This window comes from Alnus glutinosa, chromosome 4 (assembly GCF_958979055.1).
Source record: "Alnus glutinosa chromosome 4, dhAlnGlut1.1, whole genome shotgun sequence".
Taxonomy (NCBI): Eukaryota; Viridiplantae; Streptophyta; class Magnoliopsida; order Fagales; family Betulaceae; genus Alnus; species Alnus glutinosa.
Genome location: NC_084889.1, coordinates 8,237,842 through 8,261,230, shown reverse-complemented (window position 1 = coordinate 8,261,230; position 23,389 = coordinate 8,237,842). Strand labels below are relative to the sequence as shown.

The 23,389-nt window shown below is 33.9% G+C and overlaps 2 protein-coding genes across 2 annotated transcripts; both read left to right on the top strand.

The window, feature by feature from the left end:
- The first annotated feature begins 2,255 nt into the window (after positions 1 to 2,255).
- On the top strand, positions 2,256 to 6,459 carry LOC133865774 (caffeic acid 3-O-methyltransferase-like). Its single transcript, XM_062302244.1, has 3 exons — positions 2,256 to 2,739; positions 5,535 to 5,910; positions 6,039 to 6,459. The coding sequence occupies exons 1-3, from the start codon at positions 2,309 to 2,311 to the stop codon at positions 6,333 to 6,335; spliced, it is 1,104 nt and encodes a 367-aa protein (XP_062158228.1). The 5' UTR covers positions 2,256 to 2,308; the 3' UTR covers positions 6,336 to 6,459.
- Positions 6,460 to 10,810: 4,351 nt separating this feature from the next.
- LOC133867188 (caffeic acid 3-O-methyltransferase-like) lies at positions 10,811 to 14,724 on the top strand. Its single transcript, XM_062303897.1, has 4 exons — positions 10,811 to 11,288; positions 11,380 to 11,690; positions 14,103 to 14,167; positions 14,261 to 14,724. The coding sequence occupies exons 1-4, from the start codon at positions 10,858 to 10,860 to the stop codon at positions 14,555 to 14,557; spliced, it is 1,104 nt and encodes a 367-aa protein (XP_062159881.1). The 5' UTR covers positions 10,811 to 10,857; the 3' UTR covers positions 14,558 to 14,724.
- Positions 14,725 to 23,389: the final 8,665 nt, after the last annotated feature.

Genomic DNA, 23,389 nt, shown 5'->3' with positions numbered 1-23,389 from the left:
ATTAACTAAGTTGGCCAATTTCGGGCCTCACCATCGCTGCATGTCTTCTGACTTTTTCTAAAAGTCAAAGTATTCATATACACGTTAATGTAATTTTATATTCTAATCATAAAATAAAATATTATTAATTTTAATCGAAACGGAGAGAATCCTGCTTAATTAGAACATAATAAATTAATTTCCCCAGTGAAAATTAATATGAGATAATATAGTTTAAGATGTTAATTAATTATTTTTTTTAAGAAGAAAATTAATCTTTCCATTAATCAAATTGGAGTACAACCAACATAAAGTTATATAAGTTACCACCAAACTGAGTTAAGAGGCTCAGACCAATACAAACAGATGTTACAAATAAATCTAGTCAAATAGCAAAAACTAGGCTAAAACACCACAGAAGCACAAAGCAACCTGTCAAAAACAGGAAAGAACACCCAAACAGAGTTGCTGTCAGAAAGAACCACCACTTGAAACGGCGCATGTCCCCACGTGCAATCCCCGGAAAACACTCTATAGCAATCATTCACCACAAGCCACCAGGCTCCACCAAACACGGCAACAAGGATGGAGCGTGGCCATCACGTGCCTTCTAGGGTGACAAACACCCTGACGCGTGATGACTATTCGCCGAGCACATAATGTCAATACGGCCGTAGCAAGCAGCGACTAGACCAGAGAACGGCAGTGAACAAGACTAGGGAGCGCGTGTTTAGCAGAAAACGACGGAAATGCACAGATCTAGACCTCAAGACTGGTCTATTGAAGCTCGGCCAGAACATACCGCCTGCGACACGTGTAGAGCGGCTGCTCCCCTTGAGTACCTCTCAGAAGTGCCTTTTTGCCAGAAACCAAAGAAACTAAAAAACACAAATCTTTGTAGTCCAAAAAGACTAGGAGAGACACAAACACCACCAGATCTAACCAGGGGCCTTAATGACTGTTAGATTCAGCCCTCCCCCCCCCCTCCCCAAACAATAGAAGAAACCAAGGGTTGGAACTTTATGGATTTAGAGAGAGAAGCTCTAGGTTTAGAGAGAGAGTCAATTAATGGCCCTGTTTGAAAATTTCTCACCCATTTCTCCCCCTTCATGTGCACTGTACACTATCCTTGTGCACAATGCCCAGGTCGAAAAAGTACAGCTCTAGAAAAAATAGATTTTCACTTTCCCATTTTACCCATAGCAAGAAAAATATGAAAAGCTATTAAGTGAGGAAATACGTATCTTGACAGGGGTAAAAAATGAAAAAAAAAAAAAAAAAAAAAGGTTCATTTTGGAGCACGACATGTATACGAACATTTTTGACAATTAATTTTTTACTTTCCCGTTTTACTCCTGGTAAGAAAAAAATGAAAAGCGTTGAAGTGAGAAAATGTGTCTTTTCAGGGGTAAAAAATGGAAACAAAAATAGTACGGCTCTTAAAAAAAAGATTTTTCACTTTTCCATTTTACCTCTGGCAAGAAAAAAAATGAAAAATGTTGAAGTGAGGAAGTACGCATCTTAACAAAGGTAAAAAATGGGAAAAAAAAAGTTTCATTCTGAGGCACGTTATGTATACGCACATTCTTGACAATGAATTTTTTACTTTTTTGTTTTACCCCTAGCAAGAAAAAAAACGAAAACGTTGAAGTAAGGAAATATGCATCTTGTTAAGGGTAAAAAATGAAACAAAAAAAAAAAAAAAAAGAATTTCGTAGGAGTAATGCTACATATCATCCATTTGTCTTCTTTTTATCCTCCCAAAATTGATGTAACTCTTAAAATTACAATTGAATTTATGATAGATCATTATTGAATTTTGATTCAATGGTAATTTTAATAGCCACATCAATTTTAAAAGGATAAAAAGAGATCAAAAGAATGATATGTAGCATTACTCATTTCGTAGACCTGTACAGCGGGCAAAGATGGATAAAAGTGGGTGGAATGGTTTCTAAACTGGCCAATTATTAGCGGGAAATGCTAAAGATGAGTCTCTCATCCTCCCTTCATCACCCTCTTTTTCTTAAAAAAATTGATTTTAAGGAAAAGTTGTCTCTGATGTCACATCAGAGACAACTTTTTAATAAAAATTAATTTTTTTATTATCAAAAGGGGATAAAGGGAGGATGAGAGACTTATTTGTACGAGGACTCATTATTAGCTTCTCACCAAAAAGTCCAAGGAGGGCGATTAGCATTAAGACGTGCGTAAGAAGTGACGACTCAATGAGAATAGTTTTGTCACTTTGTGCAACTATAAATAGAGCATACAATAGAAGCGACAGGGGCACCGGAAAATCAAAGCAGGAATATTTAGAGAAGTAAAAATGGGTTCCACAGAAAACCATTTGGATAAGCCCTTCCCCGCTAACAAAGAGGATGACGATGCATGTCTCTATGCCATTCACTTGTCCACCTCCTTCACCTTTCACATGGTATTCAAAGCTGCCATCGAACTCAAACTGTTCGACATCATTGCCAGTCGGGGAAGCCAGCCGGATGCTTACATGTCGCCCTCTGAGATTGCTTCTCAGCTTCCCACAAAAAACTCCGATGCCCCTTATCTGCTTGATCGCATGCTCCGTTTACTTACAAGCTACTCGCTTCTTACTTGCTCTGTGAGAACCGGCGAAGATGGAAGGGTTCAGAGACTCTATGGAATCGCACCGGCCGGCAAATTCTATGTTCAAAATGAAGATGGATACTCCCTTGGTGCGGTGCCGCTATTTTCTCTTCACCCACCCCTGGCGGAGGTTTGGTATGTCTATTCATGCAAACGTACAATATTTGAACTTTTATATATATATATATATATATATATATATATAGCATTTATCTATTTAGTTTCCCTTACTTTTTGATTCGCGTTTTATTTAAAAATATTGATATATATCACATTTTCATTTCATTCCCATTATAAAATATGAGGGCGGATATTGCAATGTCAATTGGTCCTCGAATTATTTTGTTTTTTTAATAAGGGGGATTACTTATTAGTTATTATTTAATACAAACAGGAAAATATCGAAATGCAAATAAATGAATATAGGAATTATTTGCAAACAATTTATGAATATTGTTGAAATCATCTTCTCGTTTATACTAAAAAAAAAATATAGATATGAAAATAGTGATTTCACTGTAAGGTAAAAATGAGCTATCTTATCTTATAAATTATATAAACGAGTTATATGTGTTTTATTTTTTTATTTTTATATATATATATATATATATATATATATATATATATATATATATATATATATATATATATATATATATATATATATATGTCTTTGGTACGTAATGCTTACTCAGCTTGACATGTAGTTATCTTGGAGTCTATACAGAATTAGCTATAATAATTGATTTAATAATGGAGACAAATTCAACGAACTAAAAGATAAAAGACTCAAAATTTAGAAAGTGATTCAGTAATTTTTCATTTTTTTTAATTGTTTCTTTATGTTTTGAAAATTAATTATTTTCAATCTTACATCCAAAAGAATTTCATTTTTCTTTTTCTTTCAAAAACAACTTTCAAACGTAACTGGCCCCATGGAATGATTTCAATAGGCAGCCACACGACATTAACTGCTGCACAAAGCATCATTTTCTCTTCACACGCAAAGCATCTGCCAGCCACCTAAAAAGACCACGAAACATCAACTCACATTGATAGCATCTTTTCCTCTGCAATTATGCTCTAGTTTTTTATTTTTTATTTTAATGAACTAAAGCCTTTTAAACCAAGCTCAAAGACAACACAATCTCTCCCGTTAAAACTGGAAACAACCCTTCAAGGAAAACTGCCCATTCAACTTTTCACACGTATGGATTCTACCGATGAGTTTTCGTGTGCAAATGTTGTGCATTAAAAGTTTTGTACAAAATTTCTTTTCCCACTATTATTTAGTTAGTGTCGAAACTAACAATTATTTTCGACGGAAAATTAAATTTTTTTATTATTTAACCATAACTGACAGTACTCTTGACAGTTATTTTCAATAGAAAATTAAATTTAACCAAAAAATTTAAAAAAATATCAATATTTTGATGGTTGAAAAACTAAAATTACTCTTTGTATTTTGATTTTTCAATGGAAAAAATAGATGCATTTTTTAAATTTATGGTCAAATTTGATTTTTTATTTAATAAATGGTCATGACTAAGAGATGTGGCTAAGTTGTAACATGTTAATAATTTGAAGGATCAAATGAAAATCTTTTCGTACGTGCAATCGACAACACACAGCATATAATAGATATGGTGTGGCCATGTAGATTGAATATAGGAAGGTCGGGGTTGGTTGGATGTTGCCAGTTGACAGTGAAGAGTTGACAGAAAACGAGTGGAGGAGAGAGAAAAAGATGAGATATTTATTAATTTTTTATTTTGATTTGTCCCTACGAGAACAAAAGAAATTCGAACCAGTAATTCTCCCTTATTGAGACGTGATCATAACCACTTGAGCTACTTTTTGAAACAATATTTATTTATTTTTTATCCATATATATATATTTTTTTTTAAAAAAAAAGAGTGGCTGACAAGGTTGGTGGATACAGTGTGGAAAGGGGTGGCCGGGGGGGACGCTACTGTACAGAGACAGAGATTGAGACAGCACGTGTTGATTTTTCACATTAGTAGATAATGGATATATACCTTACGGCCATGGCCCATGCATAACACGATTAGAAAAACTATTTTATTTTATTTTTATTTTTGGTATTTTCCTTTTTTATTTTTTTTTTTATTTTTTTCTTATTTTGATAATTAATTTTTAAAATTAAAAAATAAAAATAAAAGAAGACCCAAATATACTAAATTGTGTGTCTCTAAGACGATTGCCTTGTTGGAGCTACTAGTTAAACTAGAGAGTATAGGCAGTCAACAACTAGAACGAAGTCAACAACTATTTATGGACAGGAGTCAAAAATTTTATTTCTAGAAGTGAATAGACTAATTTTTTTTTTCTTTTTTTTACCTTGCAAAAAATGGAGAGGAATGGCCACGCCGATCCCTCCTCCGTCTTAAGGCCTGTATATAATAACTTCAAACTATCATGTTATTAAGATAATACTGTAGCTCAAGTGCTTAATTAAGAGAAAGTTATAAACTTTTGTTGTGTTCCTTCAAAAAAGAAAAAAAAAAAGAAAAAAAGAAAGACGAGATTTAGAAAAAAAAATCAGAAAATTGAAAACAGGCTTGATTTTTATTTTTTTATTTTTAAATTTTTTTTATCTTATTCAGGATATATATATATATATATTTCATTTTGAGTCGCAGAAATAGGGTAATATTATAATTCCAATAGTAAATTGAGGGAGATATTGCAAAAATTAAAACATTATTTAGGTCACAAAAAAATAAAATTCTAACATGTATAAATGCCTATATCGAGCCAAAGAGGTGAAGTAATTGTGTTTTCCAGCAACTATATAGTATAAAAGTATTTGGAAAAAACAAATAACTAAGTAGTTGTTAATCTCACATTATTTGCATATGATGTTAATTTTCCAATTATATACCACTCATTCATTTTGTAATGATAGGTTTCATCTTAAGGATGCTGTTCTTGAAAATGGCAATCTATTTGAAAAGGTCCATGGGAAATCCATCTTCCAATACATGGACTCTGATCCAACAGTGAACACACTTTTTAGCAACGCTATGGCTGCTCACTCCGGGATAGCCTTGAAAAAGGTTCTCGAGACATACAAAGGATTTGAGGGAGTGTCAGTGCTGGTTGATGTTGCTGGTGGCTTCGGAGCAGCCCTCAACATGATCATTTCCAAGTACCCTTCCATTAAAGGCATCAACTTTGATTTGCCTCATGTGATCAAACAGGCGCCATCTTACGCAGGAATTGAGCATGTCGAAGGGGACATGTTTGCAGCTGTCCCAAAAGGTGACGCCATTGTATTAAAGGTCAGTTGATTATCCATTTATGTGAGGCTTTAAAGTAGATGGGCACATATATATATATATATGTGTGTGTGTGTGTGTGCATTTCTTTGCATTTTCATGTATTATATATCTATATATATATGTTGCAGTGTACATGTCATGACTGGAGTGATGAAAGTTGCGTAAGTCTTTTGAAGAACTGCAATAAAGCACTGGAAGAAAATGGGAAGGTGATTATCATTGACTATCTAATGCCAGAGGTACCTGAGTCAAGTGTTGCTGCTAAACATATTAGTGTCTATGATAATGCCATGGTTTTTAACCTTGGAGGGAAGGAAAGAACTGAGAAGGAGTTTGAGGCCTTGAGCAAGAGTTCAGGATTTTCTGGTTTTCAGGTTGTCTGCCGTGCCTACAATGCTTTGGGAGTAATGGAACTTTACAAGTAACTTTCCAAAGTCTATCCAATCTGCAGTATTCTTCTTCTAGTTTCACTGCCTATCAATTTTTTTTTTTTTTGTATGAATAAGCTAGTATAGTTAATTAATTAAGCCCTGTAACCTTTTGTGCGTATCCTCTTGTTATATTTCTCTCTCTCTCTCTCTCTCTCTCTCTCTCTCTTTTTAATTTTTATTTTAGATTCCTCTTGTTATATTTCAGTCGCTAATAAACACTCTATGTCCACGAAATCGTGCATCTCAATGCATGCTGATCAACTTAATCTTCACTTGAATAATGTTAGAGTATATATATATATATGATTCCATATTATTTTAAATTTTTTATAGGATATTTACCTTAATTATAAGATTGATTGTAATCAAATAATTCTGATTTGATAATCATACTTCTCTTATCTTCACCTAATCATTTGTAACATACATAATATAAAAGTAATAAGCGTAAAATGTAGCTTTATCGGGCTTTTATGTAGTAGTGGACGTAGGTGTCTAATACTAAACAACCCAAAAATTCTTTGCCTTAATTTTCTCTTTCTTTTGCTTTTCTCTTTAATTTTTCATTTCATTATGAAGTTCTTCATGGGATCAATCTATCATAGACATCGTTTAACACCGATATACAATGTTTAATGGCTTTGTGTACTCCAATTTTTGTTTTCGTCATTTTTTCGGTGGTGCCTCTCTCTTGGGGCTCCTAGCTCACCGCCATTCAATAACCTTTTGCCTCGAATCTTTGTCTTCCGAGCATTATATCAAGCTTTTGACCACATTAATCGAAAGGTCATTGGCCGATTTACACAATCCTACAAAAATCAACAAAATCGAAAGTCTCACACACCCACACGTGCCACCAGAAGTTTCTACCAGTCATGCCGTGCGTCTCATGCGCCTCCACACTCTGCCATGCCTTCATCCTTCTCAATTGTAAACGACAAGTCGTTTAGGTGGTTCAATAAATTTGACTCCTTAAATCTCCTTAAATCCTGTTTGTAGGCCTAAGTCGGCTCTATCATTTGGCCCATAGTTGGCTTTGTTTGGGAATATTATTTTGCCCAAATTGTTTGGCATATTGTGACCCATTATCTTCATATTGTTGTTGGCTACCCATCTCAGTCAACACTATCTTTGATTTTTCGGCCACCGTGCCAGCTATCACCATCTTTGGTTATTTTTTTGTCGCCATCTTCGGCCATAGTCTGACCACCATCATCAACCATATCTTCGGCCACCTCCGATTAATTTCCACTGCCATCTACCAGATCGAGCCCAATGTCAGATTTTGTTGCGTGTCACACTCGATTATTGCCTAGGTCAAGCTCAAGACCCAACCTTTTGCTTTTGCCGCACAAGATTGCTACCACTTTCATCATTTCATCAATAATTAAACAACGAATTTGAAATTCGAGCTTGCTTCCAGGCTTTGAATCTTGCCACATGCACCAGATCAATTTCTGGAAAAAAAAAAAAAAAAAAAAGGTTAATCCTTTCTTTTTCCAAACTCAAACTCCCTCCACCTTGAGTTTGAGGCAATGTTTAGTGTATGATATGATTCTATTTTAGGTTTATATTACCTTTTAGGGTTAAATACTTTATTGGTACATGTAGTTTGTAAACTTTATTTTTGCTCTATATACTTTCATTTGTATTACAGGTAGTATCTGTGATTTGGGAAAAAAGGGAATTGATAACTCCGTTAGTTTTTCCGTTCAAAAACTAACAGTTGAACACATGTAAACTCTTGAGAGTAGACACATGTCATTATGTAAAAAAATTAAAAAACAGAAAATAAAAACTTTTAAAGTTAATAAAAAGTTGAAAAAAATAAAATTTTAAAAAAAATAAAAGTATGAAAAACTTAAAAAAAAAAAGTTGAAAAAAAAAACCTAAAGGGGGGTGGTTGAGCAACCCCAAAGGGCCTAAGAGCATTTGTAACGAACTCGTCAAAATTTTAGCAAATTTTGACGAAAAATTTCACTTTTGCTATTTTAGCTACTCAATTTTCAAATGCTCTAAATACCAAACTCTTCAAATATTCTCTACTTCAAAACAAATACTATTTTTTATTACCCTTTTCAACTAACCAACGTTTCACTGTTCTAGAATCCTCTCTTCTCCACCGAACCCTCTTCTAGAGTCCTCTGTTCTCCACCAGACCCAATCTCTTCGACGACGGCCGGCTGCTTCGACGACGGCCGGCTGCTTCGACTACGGTCGGCTTCTTCTGGGCCTCCTCTACTTCTAGATCCACCAGAACCCTAAAATTCTTAGCGATGCGCCTCGGATCGCCGCAACGAGAAAACCCGGCCCCGCCGTTGCGCCTTTCTCTGGACCCAACCCGTTCTCCGGCCGGCTTCTCCTCTGTCGACTTTGGCTTCCTGGACGACCGGCTTTTTTCTCCTCTGCGGCTCTGCTTCTAGATCCTCCAGCGACGAACATAAAAGGGGAACAAGAAAGAGGATATGAAAGAGATGAAGGAAGTTGGAACCCGCGAAAATGGAATAAAAACAGAAAAATAATAAGAGATGAGGCTCTCTTCGCTCGTCTGAAGAGACGATGGTGTCTGACACTCGTCTGATTTATTGTAGCAGTAGAGAGTTTGTTGCAGAGGTGTTTTTGAGGTTTCTTGTCTGATTTTGGTGATTTTGTCTCTTTGACGACTTCACTACAAATGCTCTAAGAGAGAAAAAGTTTTTTTTTTTTGGGTTGTTTGGCCTTTGGGCCACCCCCATGGGCTACATGGATGGTTAGACCGCCCAACAACATGGCTTGTTCAACACCCCTTTTTATTTTGTTTTTTTTATGTTTTTTTTTTTAAAAAAACAAATATTTTTAAAAATTTGTAATTTTCCCTTACAAAGTTTCTAGAATTTTCAATTCACCCCCTAATGGGCAAAACAATGTCTTTTTGAAGTGGGGGTAAAATGGACAAATTTGCATAAAAAAAGTCACGTGATACGCATGTGGTCAAAATTCTGTCTGGTTTGACCGTCAAACCAGATAGAATGGCTAAATTGAAAATTTTGAAAACTTAGGGGGCACATTGCAAAATTTTAAACTTTGGTAGTCGAATTGAAAATAGGTGACAACTTTTGAGAGGGGGGGGGGGGGGGGGGAGTGAATTGTATTTAGCCCATACTATTATTAATTAAGTTCTATTAACCCCAACTAGACAATATGAGCCATTCGCTTCGTATCTTCATCCCAGGGAATTCCTCACTATACCAGCCTCGTAACCTGCTAGTCTACAAAACACTGATGTGTTTTACACTGGAAATGAAGTAACTGCATAAGTCCGCGACTTGAGTTATATATATATATAACATGATGGTAAATAATTTTTCTAGTTCCACATAAATGGAATCACTACAAAAACCAGGCTTTTGAGCCCTTTTTTGTTAGTTTTTTTTAACAAAAACAGCTCTAATTTGAGCTGTTTTAAAAATGACTCCAAGTAGAGCCGTTCTAATAAAACGGTTCCAAGTGGAGCCCGTTTAACAAAAACGGCTCCAATTGGAACCATTTTTCTAAAACGACTCAACTTAATTGAAGTCATTTTTGGATGTTTGATCAAATATTGTACATAATGTATTTACTGATCATCTTGACTTTTAGAGGATGGCCGTGTCGATCATTTCGGTTAAGATCTTAAAGCTGTATGATGATCCACATTATTAATCCTCAGCAACATATTGCTCAGGTTGAGAACCAGGAGGGAGAAATCCCATATTATTATTGTTGAACAAGCTATTGTTGTTGGTCTTAGGGTGCGTTTGAAATTGCGATTTCGTAGAGAAAAAATGCGATTTTAAACCAAATCGCAGAAAATGAACCGTTTGGAAATTGCGTTTTTAAAAAATCGCGAGTTGAAAACGCAGAAAAGTGCTTATTCAAATCGCAGGCAATAAGGTAATTTTTTGAAAACTCAATATTTTAAAAGGCTATACTGTGATTTTAAAGGTCAAACTGCGATTTTCCCAAACGCTTAATTGCGTTTTTAAAAATCACTTTTTTAAATCGTACATTTTAAAATCGTTATTTTAAAATCACAAACCCAAACGGACCCTTAATCAAAATTGAAGAAGCTGCCTATTTTCTTTTTGAAATGATGGCGTTCGTTGTAGTCTATAGACTTTGTATTTAATTATGTGAATCTGGTGGGTTTGGCACTGCGGATGCATGCATGCATGTTCTAGAATCTAGATGGGGCAGCATCTACGTTAAAGTTGTTTTTAATTAGCTTGAGTTGTTAGAGTTGTGTGATTGTTTGTTGAGTTGTATGGTTGCGAACTTGTTCGAGTACATGATGTACGTTTAGGAAGTAAATTCAAAGTTAATTATGAGTACTTTTAGCGGCTCACCCAAAATGTGCGACGACTTTGATTACTTGCGTCCGATGATCTCGATCACGACAGTATTGTTTGAACTATAAATAGAACAAACAACAGAAACAACATGCGGCAAACCTCAACACAACACCCAGTGAAATCAAAGCAGCAATTATATAATATATATGGCTTCAACACAAAACCAGTGGGATCAAAAGCCCTCCATTAACAAAGAAGATGACGATGCAGTTCTCCATGCCATGCTGCTGTCCACCTCTCAAGTAATTCCCATGGTATTGAACGCAGCCATTGAGCTCAACCTGTTCGACATCATTGCTAGTCGGGCAAACCGGGATGGTTACATGTCGCCCTCTGAGATTTCTTCTCAGCTTCCCACGAAAAACCCCGATGGCGCGCCTTTTCTGCTCGATCGCATGCTCCGTTTACTTGCAAGCTACTCACTTCTTACTTTCTCTATGCGCACCTGCGAAGATGGAAGGGTTGAGAGACTCTATGGACTCTCACCGGCCGGCAAATTCTACGTTCGAAATGAACATGGTGCCTACTTGGGTTCCCTCGCATTACTTAATTTTTACGGAAAGGAAGCAGACGCCTGGTATGTATATATATGCAAACTATTGAACGTACAAGTACTAATTATCAGTATACTACTCAAACTGTTTTGGCATTCGTACGTTTTGTTATAGGCACCATCTTAAGGATGCTATTCTTGAAGAAGGTAATCTATTTACAAAGGTCTATGGGACCAGTGTCTTCGAATGCATGGAAGCTGATCCAAGATTGAACAATCTTCTTAACACGGCTATGGCTGATCTCTCCGAAATGGTCATGAAAAGAGTTCTTGAGACATACAAAGGATTTGAGGGAGTATCATTGCTGGTTGATGTTGCTGGTGGCACTGGGGCAACCCTCAACAGGGTCATTTCCATGTACCCTTCCATTAAAGGCGTTAACTTTGATTTGCCTCAAGTGATAAAACATGCGCCATCTTATCCAGGTACGTAGTGGCTAGAATACATTTAATAGCCATACCAAACTCCACTTTCAATTGTAGGCTAATCTAGAGTGCAATTAAGACTTTTTTTTTTTTTTTTTTTTTTTTTTTTTTTTTTTTTTTTTGGGAAAACTTCAATTTACCCCCATGAAGTTGTCACCGATTTGCAATTCAACCACCAATGTTTCAATTTCGTCAATTGCACCCCATAAAGTTTCAAAAATTTTCCATTCAGCCAATCCGTCCAATTGATCCGTCTGAATTAACGAAATTGTCCTGACTTACCGAAAATGCCCTTAATAAAACGGTAGTGTTTTGGCAAAACGCTGTCGTTTCAGTAAGGGTATTTTTGTCAACTTTGGACAAAAAATCACATGTGCCACTCACGTGGGTCCACTTCCGTTTCTTCAGACGGCTCAATTGGACGGAATGGGGTGGATTGAAATTTTTTGAAACTTAATGGTGTGCAATTAACAAAATTGAAACATTGGTGGTTGAATTGCAAATCGGTGACAACTTCATGGGGGTAAATTGAAGTTTTCCCTTTTTTTTTTAATGGATCAGATAACTTTTACCGAAAAAAGATAGAGAAAGTGCAAAATGCTCTAGCTTACCAGTGGGAATTAAACTCAGTTGCTAAAACAAACAAGAACAGAGCAACTTATAATCCACAACTACTTTTTACATGAGTTGAAACAAACGAACCTAATTAATACAAAAACATGAGACTTTAAGGGCTGGTAATCTCACAGGTAACATATCACTAAGTTCTCCACAGTCGTCTTCTTGAGTCTTTTGTTTTTGCAATAATACGAGCTCTAAATTCCCAAGACATATTCCGCATCACCTTCTGCTCTATATGCAACTTGGATACAATGTTTAATAGCATTACTTTCCATTTACACATGAATTATATATCATCGCATTTTCATTTACGTACACCTCAAAACTTCAAAAGTGGCGTATGGACCCATGAACTGCCTCTGCATGTCAAATTAAACACTTTTGAGTTTTTTTTATCCAAAATACCCTTAGAAGTTTGGGTACACATACCCCTCTTAAATTATCATTTAATTATCAATGTACCTCAAAACTATCAATTGTGTCAACGTACGTACCCCTAAACTACTAAACAATGTTAATGTGCCCCACAATGACAAAAATACCCTTCATAAAATTATTAAAATTCTTAAAAACAAAACAAAAAAAAAAACCAAAAAATTATTTTTTTTAAAAAAATTAAAATTAAAAAAAAACTGAAAATTTATTTTTTTGATTTTGTTTTATATAATTTCAGTATGGGCCACCCCTTGGATTTTCATTTTTCTCATTTTTTTTATTTATTTTTATTTATAAATTTTTTTTTTCAATCATTAAAAAAAATCTTTTTTTTTCCCGAATTTATAAGGACATATTTGTCTTATTGAAAATTTTTTAAGGGTCATTTCCTTATTCTTTTCTTTTTTTTTTTTTTAATCTTTTTGTTGGCTTTAGTGGGGACATTGACATTTTTTTGGTAATTTGGGGGAGGACATCGACATAATTGGTAGTTTGGGAGTACATTAACAATAGAGTACTGTTAGTTTGAGGACGGTATGTATATTTTTCCCTTATAAAAAATAAAATTGAAAAAAACTGAGGGAGCTTATATGAAAAAGTAATTAAACCCATTTTTGGTATTTTAAGTTTTTCCCCCTTTGTTTAATTTTTTTCAAATTGTAATTTTTTTTAATAACCTCAAGGACATTTTGGGCCGAAAAATGAAAAAGTATCTAATTTGTCATGCAATGTTAGTTCAAGGGGCCCGATGTCACTTTTTAAAGTTTGGAAGTGTAAATGAAAATGTGGTCATAGTTTAGTGGGTTAAAGTATATTTTTTCCAAATTAAAAAAGAAAACCCTCTACAAGAAGAAGAAGGCTCAAAATATTAGTATGTTAAATATTTTTACATTATTCTCTTTATTGAGTTTATTTATAGAATTTTCAATATTGATTATATTCCTTATTTAGTCTAGGTTAATTTTCTTGTTCACCACTCATATACTCTTTATAAATAATGACCATTGTAATACAGTTTAATACACTTCAATACAAGATGTAGCCCTAATGATTTTTCAGTCTATTTCTCTCCTTCCGCAATCTTTCTCTTTCATATACTTCTACATGAACTACTTTTATGATACCTTCAATGGATCATATAAATATCATGCAATGCAATTTCTTATCCTTTTTCTCTTTCTCTGTTCTTTACTTTCTAGAGAATTGTATCTTTCATTAATTATAGGAATTGTCCCGCTTTTCCTTAGTTTCATTTTAATAAATTACTAGCTTATTCATTAAAAAAAAAAGAAGAAGAAGAAGAAGAAGAAGGAAGAATTTAATGTTGAAGAGCAATTAAGGTCAAATTTTATGCAGGTATCAAGCATGTTGGAGGAGATATGTATGTTAGTATTCCAAAAGGTGACGCCATTATTTTAAAGGTCAGTTAATTAATTAACCATTTATGTGACACTCGAAAGTACGTAGAGTGGCATGGCTTAACTCAAAAAAAAAATGAATTATATTAATTGCAGAGTACATGTCATAATTGGAGTGATGAACAATGCATAAAACTTTTGAAGAATTGCAATAAAGCACTGCAAAAAAATGGAAAGGTGATTATCATTGACCACGTAATGCCAGAGGCACCTGAGTCAAGTGATGCTGCTAAGTTCGTTTCTTCCACTGATATTGTCATGCTTGTTAACCCTGGAGGGAAAGAAAGAACTGAAAAGGAGTTCGAGGGATTGAGCAAGAGTTCGGGATTTTCGGGTTTTCGTCTAATCTGCCGTGTTTACCATGTTTTGGGAGTCATGGAACTTTACAAATAACTCTCCAATTGCTATCTAGTACTGCTGGCTAGTTTCAATTCGTTGCCAATAAAATGTATGGACTAGTCACATGCAGCTACGACTTCATATATATGCATGTAAGCCTGTGGCTGTAAGTGTGTGCAATCTTACTTTGCTATATATATATATTTCATTCGCTAATAATTAAACAATATTGTGTCCATGCATGCATGCATGGTGATATAAAACTTGAATAAGATTCAATTATAAAAGAACAAATAATATATATATATATATAGATATATATATATATATATATATATATATATATATATATATTCTTAAGATATTGGTGTAAGCAAATATATATAAATAAAATGCTATTAAATTAAATAAGAAGCGGGGTTACAATGGTGTGTTTAGGTGTTGAATTTTTTAAATCAGAATTGAATCCTTATTCTTTTTACAAATTTTGAGGCAAAAAAATGTGTTTGGATGTTGAATTTTTAGATTGAAAAATATTGTTTTTTTAATTGTAAGAAATTATTGAAAGTTTGAAAAGTTGTGTGTAATGATTGATATTTTGAAAAGTTGTTTAGAATAATAATTTATTATATATTGATTGTTTAATTAATAAATAAATAAATAATTTTTTTTAAAAAAAACATAATTAAAATTTAAATTTTTTTAAAAAAATTTAAAAAAGAAGCAAAGGGGTAGCTGCCAACCCTTAGGTGACCGGAGGTGGCCCGCGGCCATCCCCAGTGGTCGGGGGAGGCCGCCCGGCCACCCCCAAAGGTCGGGGGTTGCCGCGCGGCCACCCCCAATGGTTAAGGGTGGTGCACGACTACCCCCGGCCACCTATGGGGGGTGGCGCGCGGCCACCCCTTTGCTTTTTTTTTAAAAAAAAATTAATTTTTAATTTTTTCTTGATTTAAATTTTAATTATTTTATTAATTAAATGTGGGAACCACGGGAGACAACTTGTCCTGCGCGTGGGTCCTAGTCATCAAATCAAAGTCAGTCTGAATTGAGAAATAATTTGGGCTTTTACTCTGGTTAATTGTGGGTTGTTGGGTTTTGAAAAAAAACCTAAAAAGAATCAGAATTCTTTTCGGTATCTAAACAAACCATAAATACCTCCAGCCATATCTTTGTTTAAGCAAGACGAAGAAAATTTTTAGCAACACCAAAATTCTAAAAAAACAAAAATTTAGAGAGTTCTTCTTGCCTATGCATATGAGTGTGTCAATAGATGGATACACAAAGCTCTTTATATAGGTAGGACATGAACCCTCGTTATTAATTGATTAGCTGATTATTCTCCTTCCATCAAGAAGAATAAATAAAAAATATTAATATAAAACCGTTTTGATTTTATGTAACTTAATGTAGAATAAATCATATTAAATCTTTATATTAAATAATTACCGTTATGATAATTATTTAAATTCTAACCGTTATAACAAATTAAATAATTACCGTCATAATAATTATTTAAATTTCAACTGTTACAAGAAATTACATATGTGTCCCTCAAACATATTTAATTTCTTACATTCTCCCACTTGGCCCTTATAACACATATAATTCCTTATGATGCCCGGTTCTTCAATATGATTATCATTTTATTTATTCCAACTATTCATGAAATCCTCCCACTCACATAAGGAATACTATACATGAATCATAGCGGTAAAACTTTATATAATAAGTCGTCCCTTCCATGTATAATATATAAAATATTCTATAAATGAATACTATATGGGCAATCAAACTTTATGAATAAACTTCCCATAAGTTATTCGGGTCCAACTTTAGTTTTATCTCCATGGATTATATTACAAATTTGTACAAAACTTTTATTAGAAATAACTTGATGTATATAGACTAATTAGAAATAACTAGGTACAACGAGAATCAATGAGTCTCATATGCTCCACATGACTTTTAAACAGATTTACCGGTAAGCCTTTAGTCATAGGATCCGCAATCATCAATTCAGTACTGATGCTCAATGAGTATTTCATTCCTTTTGATGTTCTTTTTCACACGAAGATACTTGATGTTGATATGCTTACTTTTGCTTCCACTTTTATTATTCATAGAAAATAATATGGCAGCACGATTATCGTAGAAGATCTTGATTGGTCTCGCTATAGAATCGACAATTTTGATACCACAAACAAAATTTCTTAACCATAGTGCCTGTGTAGTGGTTTCATAGCACACAATAAATTCTGCTTCCATTTTAAATGTAGCAACTATAGTTTGCTTGTTACTTCTCCAGGATATAGCCCCTCCAACCAAGAGAAAGATATACCCTAAAGTAGATTTTCTACTATCTACACATCTAGCAAAATCTGAATCTGAATAACCAACTACCTCTAGATGGTCAGTGTGTCTGAATGTCAAACCATAGTCCTTGGTTCTTTGCAAGTATTGCCTGACTTTCTTTGCAGCTTTCCAATGTTCCATTCCTGGGTTGCTTTGATATCAACCAAACATTTCAACTGCCATTGCAATGTCAGGTCTAGTGCAAACTTGTGCATACAATAGACTGCCAATTGCAGATGCATATGGAATGTTCTTCATCTGCTCTTGTTCCAATGCATTTCGGGGACATTGATCATTATTGAATTTGTCTCCTTTAATGATAGGTGCTACAGAAGCCAAACAATTCTTCATTCTGAATCTTTCCAAAATCTTTTCAATGTAGGCCTTTTGAGACAGTTTTAATATTCTTTGTTTTCTGTCTCTGTGAATCTCTATGTCAATGACATAAAAGGCTTCACCTAAATCCTTTATTTCAAAATTTTGAGAAATGAATTGTTTGGTTTCATGTAACAAACCTAGATCATTACTTGCAAGTAACATATCATCTACATATAGGACTACGAATATGACTTTACTCCCACTAACCTTAAGGTATATACATTGATCAACAAAGTTCTCAATAAAACCAAATGAGGTATTAACTTTGTGAAATTTAATATACCATTGGCGGGATGCTTGTTTTAGTCCATAAACAGATTTATTTAGTTTGCTAGTTTTCTGAGTCTTATTATCAAAACTTTCAGGTTGTTTCATTTAAACCTCTTCTTCAAGATTCCCATTCAGAAAAGTTGTTTTCACATCCATTTGATTTAGCTCTAGATCAAAATGAGCTACTAATACCATGATTATCCTAAATGAATCCTTATTAGATACTGGAGAGAAGGTTTCATGATAATTAATGCCTTCCGTTTGTGTGAAACCCTTGGCCACAAGTCTAGCTTTATATCGTTCAACATTACCAGAAGCATCCATTTTGGTTTTGTAAACCCATTTGCAGCCTATAGCTACAGTCTTCTCCAATAAGTCAACAAGATCCCAGACTTGATTTTTAGTCATGGATTCTATTTCTTCCTTCATGGCTTTTAACCATAATGCGGAGTGTTCTTCACTCATAGCTTGTGAAAATGAATTTTGATCATCCTTAAGCCCAATATCAAAATTGGACTCTTGGAGGTATACAATATAATCACTAGAAATTGCTGGTCTAATTATTCTAAAAGATCTTCTTAATCCTACTTCCTCCTCATTTGGAAGGGGTTGAGTAGGTTTATTATGAACTTGTTTCTCATCAGTTGACTGTTCTAAAATTGATTGTAGTTCAAGGCAATCTGTTTGAATTTCCTTAAGCATAGTTAAACGTCCTTTAGATAAAGGAGCATCAGTTAATTCTTGTGCTTCCTCTAATTCAATCCTTTGAGGATAAGCACTCCCACTATGTTCAAGATCCTCTAAGAATTTTGCATTTATAGACTCAATAATTCTAATATTATTAGAAGGACAATAAAACATAAATCCTTTGGAGTTGACTGCATAGCCGATAAAATGACCGCTGGTTATCCTTGGGTCTAACTTATTTATATATGGAGTGTAAATCCTCACTTCAGCAAGACAACCCCATATGTGTAAGTGATTTAAACTTGATTTCCATCAATTCCATAATTCAAAAGGTGTCTTAGGGACAACCTTGAATGGTACTCGGTTTAATACATACACAGCAGTTTTTAAGGCTTCACTCCATAGAAATAAATGTAACTTAGAATTACTAAGTATGCTCCTTACCATGTCCATAAGTGTGCGATTTATTCTTTCTGCTACACAAATTTTGTTGTGGTGTGCCAGACATTGTATATTGAGCAACAATGCCTTCTTCTTCAAGAAATTGTGCAAATGGAGCTATCATTTGTCCATTTTCTGTATACCTTCCATAGTACTCTCCGCCTCTATCAGTAAAAGAAATAAATTATCTTTGACCATTTAGGCAGAGAGTAGAAAAAGGTCCACAGATATCTGTATGTATGATTTTAAGAATTTCATAACTCCTTTTGGCACCTTTAGTGGTCTTGTTGGTTTGCTTTCCCTTTATGCAATCCACACAAGTACCAAAATCTGTAAAATCAAAAGTTTTTAATACTCCATCATTTACTAATCTTTTGATTCTCTCTATGGAGATATGTCACAATCTCCTGTGCCATAACAAAGCGGAGTTCTCATTTACGAAGCTCCTCTTTGTGCCAACACTAGAATGCAATGATAAATGATTGTTTTTAAAGTTGGGATATAGATCAATTTTGAATAAATCATCAATTTTGGTTCCATTACCAGTAAAATTTCCACATTTAAAATTACTAAAGGTAGAGTTTATAAACCAAAAACTAAAACCAATAATATCTAGTTTAGAAACCGAAATTAAGTTTCTGGAAAAGCATGGAATAAAAAATATATTTTCCAAATCCAAATTATAACCAGTTTTCAAAATCAAAATCAATCTAAAGGTCCCAACCGCTTCCACATGAGAAAACAACTTATTTCAAGAATAGACCCGTTGCTCATTGCTTGCTGGTTTCTTTGTGTTGAGAAAACCCTGCATTGTATTAACAATATGGATTGTAGAACCAGAATTAATCCACCATGTATTACAAGGAGCCTCAACAAAAAAAAGATTCATGACATACTAGAGATATGATATTACCTTTCTTTTTAAGCCATCTTTTATGCTTTTGGCAATTCTTTTTCATATGCCATCATTTCTTGCAGAAGAAACAAGTATCCAGCTTATTGTAATTTTGCTTGTTTGACAACTTGTTATATTTCTTGAAATGCAGGGCACTTTTGCCTCTTTTACTCTTTCCCTTATTATGAATAGCCATAAAGTGAACACTTTGTGGTTTCTCATACTTTAGCCTTTCATCCTCTTGAACACACATAGTCAAAAGTTCATTCACTGACTATTTATCTTTATGTGTATTATAGGATATCTTAAAAGGAGTGTACTCAGTCGGGAGTGAGTTCAAGATGAAATGAACTAAAAAGGACTCGGAAATATCAACCGACTTCAGTTGAGCTGCCATGTCCCTCATTTTCATAATGTGTTCTCGCACACTTCTAGATCTGTCAAAGGTTTTACTCGAGAGTTTCTTCATTAGGGTGCTTGCCAATGCCTTATTAGAACTTACAAATTGTTCCTCAACAGCCTGCATGAACTCTGTTGCCTTATTACATTCATGGATAGAACCCCTAATGCCCTTAGTTACGTGAGACTTCATAAACATAAGACTTAGGCGATTAGATCGCTTTCACCTCTCATGCTTCGTAACTTCTAATGGTGTACTTGTATCCGTGAGGGCAAGTGATTCATCCATACGAAGCGTCAAATCAAGTTCTAAACACCCCAAATAGAAAAATGAATTTTCTTTCCACTCATAAAAATTGTTCCTATTAAGCATTGGAACAGTACTTTCTAAAATAACAGTAGTAGAAATAGCTGCAATAATTAAGAAAATAATTTAATGCTATGAATTTAACTTTAGTTTAAATTAACCAATGCTAATTTAATAGTAAATAGTAAATTTCAACCTACCTGTAGGCAAAGGTTGCATCACGCATGAAATTTACCCTTTATTAATAAGATTAATAAATTTAAATATTAATAAATAAAATTTTCCGTACCTTTGAGCTTAAGAGAAATTTTATTTTTAATATTAAATTTGTTATTTTATTCTAATTAAGTCATAAAAATAAAAACTTTCATTTGGGGATAAGCAATTCAATTTATGAATTAATTACATAATCGATGTTAATTTTTCTTTATGAAGTTCATGTGCATAATCCTAATGTAATTATTATTCTAAAATTGGGATGCTGTGGCTCTCCCAAAATTATTATAATAATTACGACTTCATTAATATTTATTAACTGTATAGATGCCCATAAATGGTCCTAAAAATAAAACAAACCAATATAAAAATGTAGTAAACATAATTCTGCAATTTATAACACTAGTGAGTTTCCAGGAAAGTGAGGGGGGTCACAATAGACACACTTAAATCCAAAGACTTTCATTGTCAGAACTTTCCTAGATATTGTATTCTTGGATAGTACGTAAACATGCACCAACATATATAGTATTGTTAATTATTCTTAGGTCTAGGCATCAAACAAATTATATTTAAACAATATAATTAACAATTTAATTATTTTCCTAAGTTCAAGTATTAAAGGAGCAATAATTTTAATACTGAATAATGTAAAATATAAGAGAAATAAAATTACAATATGAAAACATAATAAAAAAAAAATCTTATGACCCAATGGTCTGAGTAGTTTCGGACCCTTTGGAGAGCCCAAGTTCTAAACCCCACACCACATGAGCATTTTTTTTTTTTTTGAAAAAAAAAATATTGGGCTAGGTTAGATAACCCCATTGGGCTGGCCCATTCGGGTTAGCCCACTTTATAACCCAAAACCAACTTTTTTAAAACCCTACTCGGATGCACAACCCGTTAACCCGAAATATTTAACCCTTTTGACCCAGGAAAAAAGAAAAAAAGAAAGCCTCTGCGCCGTTACCCTCTTTCTTCCTACTGTTTTTTTTTTCCTTGCACCGGCCGCCCTTCCATTCCACTCTGCCACCTCATGCAATAGCCATGAAGGGCCGCTACTCAGCAGACATGGCGACCCACGTCGCCGTTTGTCCAAGATCTTGCGGGCTGCTAGTGCTAGTGTTGGGAAAAGGCCGCTGGAAGCGGCCTCTCCTCAAACAGAAATGGTGCTGGCCTACTGTATGCAGCGAAAACCCGCTCAACTTAATGCGGTTTTTCACCAGCGCTAGAAGAGAGAAGGCTTCGACCGGAGTTTGTTCATGGTGGTGGGTTTCACGGCAATGAGTTTGTGGGTGAAGAGGCAAAATTTTTCTTTATTGCTAGTTTACAGAACATGCTCTACTGTGTTGAAAAAAACATGTTTTATAGTGTGCAAATATCTAGATAATTTCATGACAAAACAGTGTGGGTTTCTGTGCATAAAATGGTGTAATTTTACATGCTTTACAGAGTTCAAGCCTTTTTTAAACATTTTAGGCACATATGTAAAACAGCAAAACGGTGAATAAACATAGGCAAATTTTATGCACAACAAAAATTTACACTATTCAATAATTTCTTCCAATTGGGACGCATTATATGTGTGCATGATCAGTTCAACTAATTTTCTTAATTAAATAATTATTCCATGAATGAAAATGTCCAAGATCTCAAAGTTCAGGTTTCAATAATGGAGAACTATTAATTTTTCGGACTTCCAAACGCCAACCAATTCGAAGTTCCTTTCAACTTCATCATATTATAAAATTGAAAAAAAATGAAACTAGCTTATGGGGGGTTTGCGATCCATGGATCCTAGCTTCCAGATGTTAATTGATCTGCCAGCCCGTCTAAAAATCTGAGCTAGCACCCTTTGTGGACTTTTCGAGCACTTTTAAGTTGGAAGCTTGGATTCAATTAAGTTGGAGCTAGTCATTTATATAATATATAATACAATACAATTAAGAATATCTTATCGTGCAGGCTACATTTGTGACTTTTGTTCTAACTTCTAACCTCCTCCATACTTTACCAAACAAAACTTTCTGCTTTGCAGTGAGAAATGATATATTTTATTTTATTTTTTATTTTTATTTTCCACCCAACCCATTTACATGGTTTTGTAATTTTTTTTTAGTAAAAATAAAAAAGTTCAATAGTTGTATCATGGGGTGGCAACATTAATAATTCTAAAAGTCACTTTTTTGTCACTCTTGTGTCATTTCAAGAATGATGTGACTTTTAAAATCTCAATTTGATCAAAATTTAAAAGTGATCAATTATAAGCTTAATGATAATTTTAAAAGCCACATCATTTTTGTAGTGACACAAAAGTGACGAAAGAGTGACTTCTAGCATTACTAGTGGCAACGAGTAATTCTAGAAATCATTTTTTTTGTCACTCTTGTGTCATTTCAAGAATAATGTGCCTTTTAAAATCATCATTTGAGCAAAATTTAATATCACACCTCCTTTCCATTACTTCATGAGAAACGTTTGGTTTCATTCTTTGCACATCTCTTGTCTAGTTGTCCATCTCATTTTTAAATTTATTATTGAAGATATATGATACGTATACAATCTTTGTATAACCTCAACAATTTTTATTTTTATTTTTATTTTTTTTAAAAAAAAAAAATCAACTATTGGATATGTATGACCTACATGTAGGAAAACAAATCCAATGATCATTAGTTTGAAAAAAAAAAATTGTACAAAAATTGTAAACGTATCGTGTGTATATATTAAAAAAATAGCTTCTCTTTCTTGAGAGAGAAGGTCTTCATTGTCTCTAAAAGAGAAGTCTCTGTTAAAGTAGTAGTCTAGTAGATCAACTAGCAACAAACTTGGATATTCAAAGTCATACCTATTATGATACTACGCAATTACATCCTAAGCAAGTAGATAAGGAAAACAGATAAGCCATGACAATAGTTTTTTCTATTTTTTTTTGTAA

What these genes read in the sequence shown, in the direction of transcription:
- LOC133865774 (XM_062302244.1), top strand. Translation starts at nt 2,309, where the DNA reads ATGGGTTCCACAGAAAACCATTTGGATAAGCCCTTCCCCGCTAACAAA. An exon ending in CCACCCCTGGCGGAGGTTTG is followed by an intron (nt 2,740 to 5,534) that starts GTATGTCTATTC and finishes TTGTAATGATAG; the next exon opens with GTTTCATCTTAAGGATGCTG. An exon ending in GTGACGCCATTGTATTAAAG is followed by an intron (nt 5,911 to 6,038) that starts GTCAGTTGATTA and finishes TATATGTTGCAG; the next exon opens with TGTACATGTCATGACTGGAG.
- LOC133867188 (XM_062303897.1), top strand. Translation starts at nt 10,858, where the DNA reads ATGGCTTCAACACAAAACCAGTGGGATCAAAAGCCCTCCATTAACAAA. An exon ending in GGAAAGGAAGCAGACGCCTG is followed by an intron (nt 11,289 to 11,379) that starts GTATGTATATAT and finishes GTTTTGTTATAG; the next exon opens with GCACCATCTTAAGGATGCTA. An exon ending in ACATGCGCCATCTTATCCAG is followed by an intron (nt 11,691 to 14,102) that starts GTACGTAGTGGC and finishes AATTTTATGCAG; the next exon opens with GTATCAAGCATGTTGGAGGA.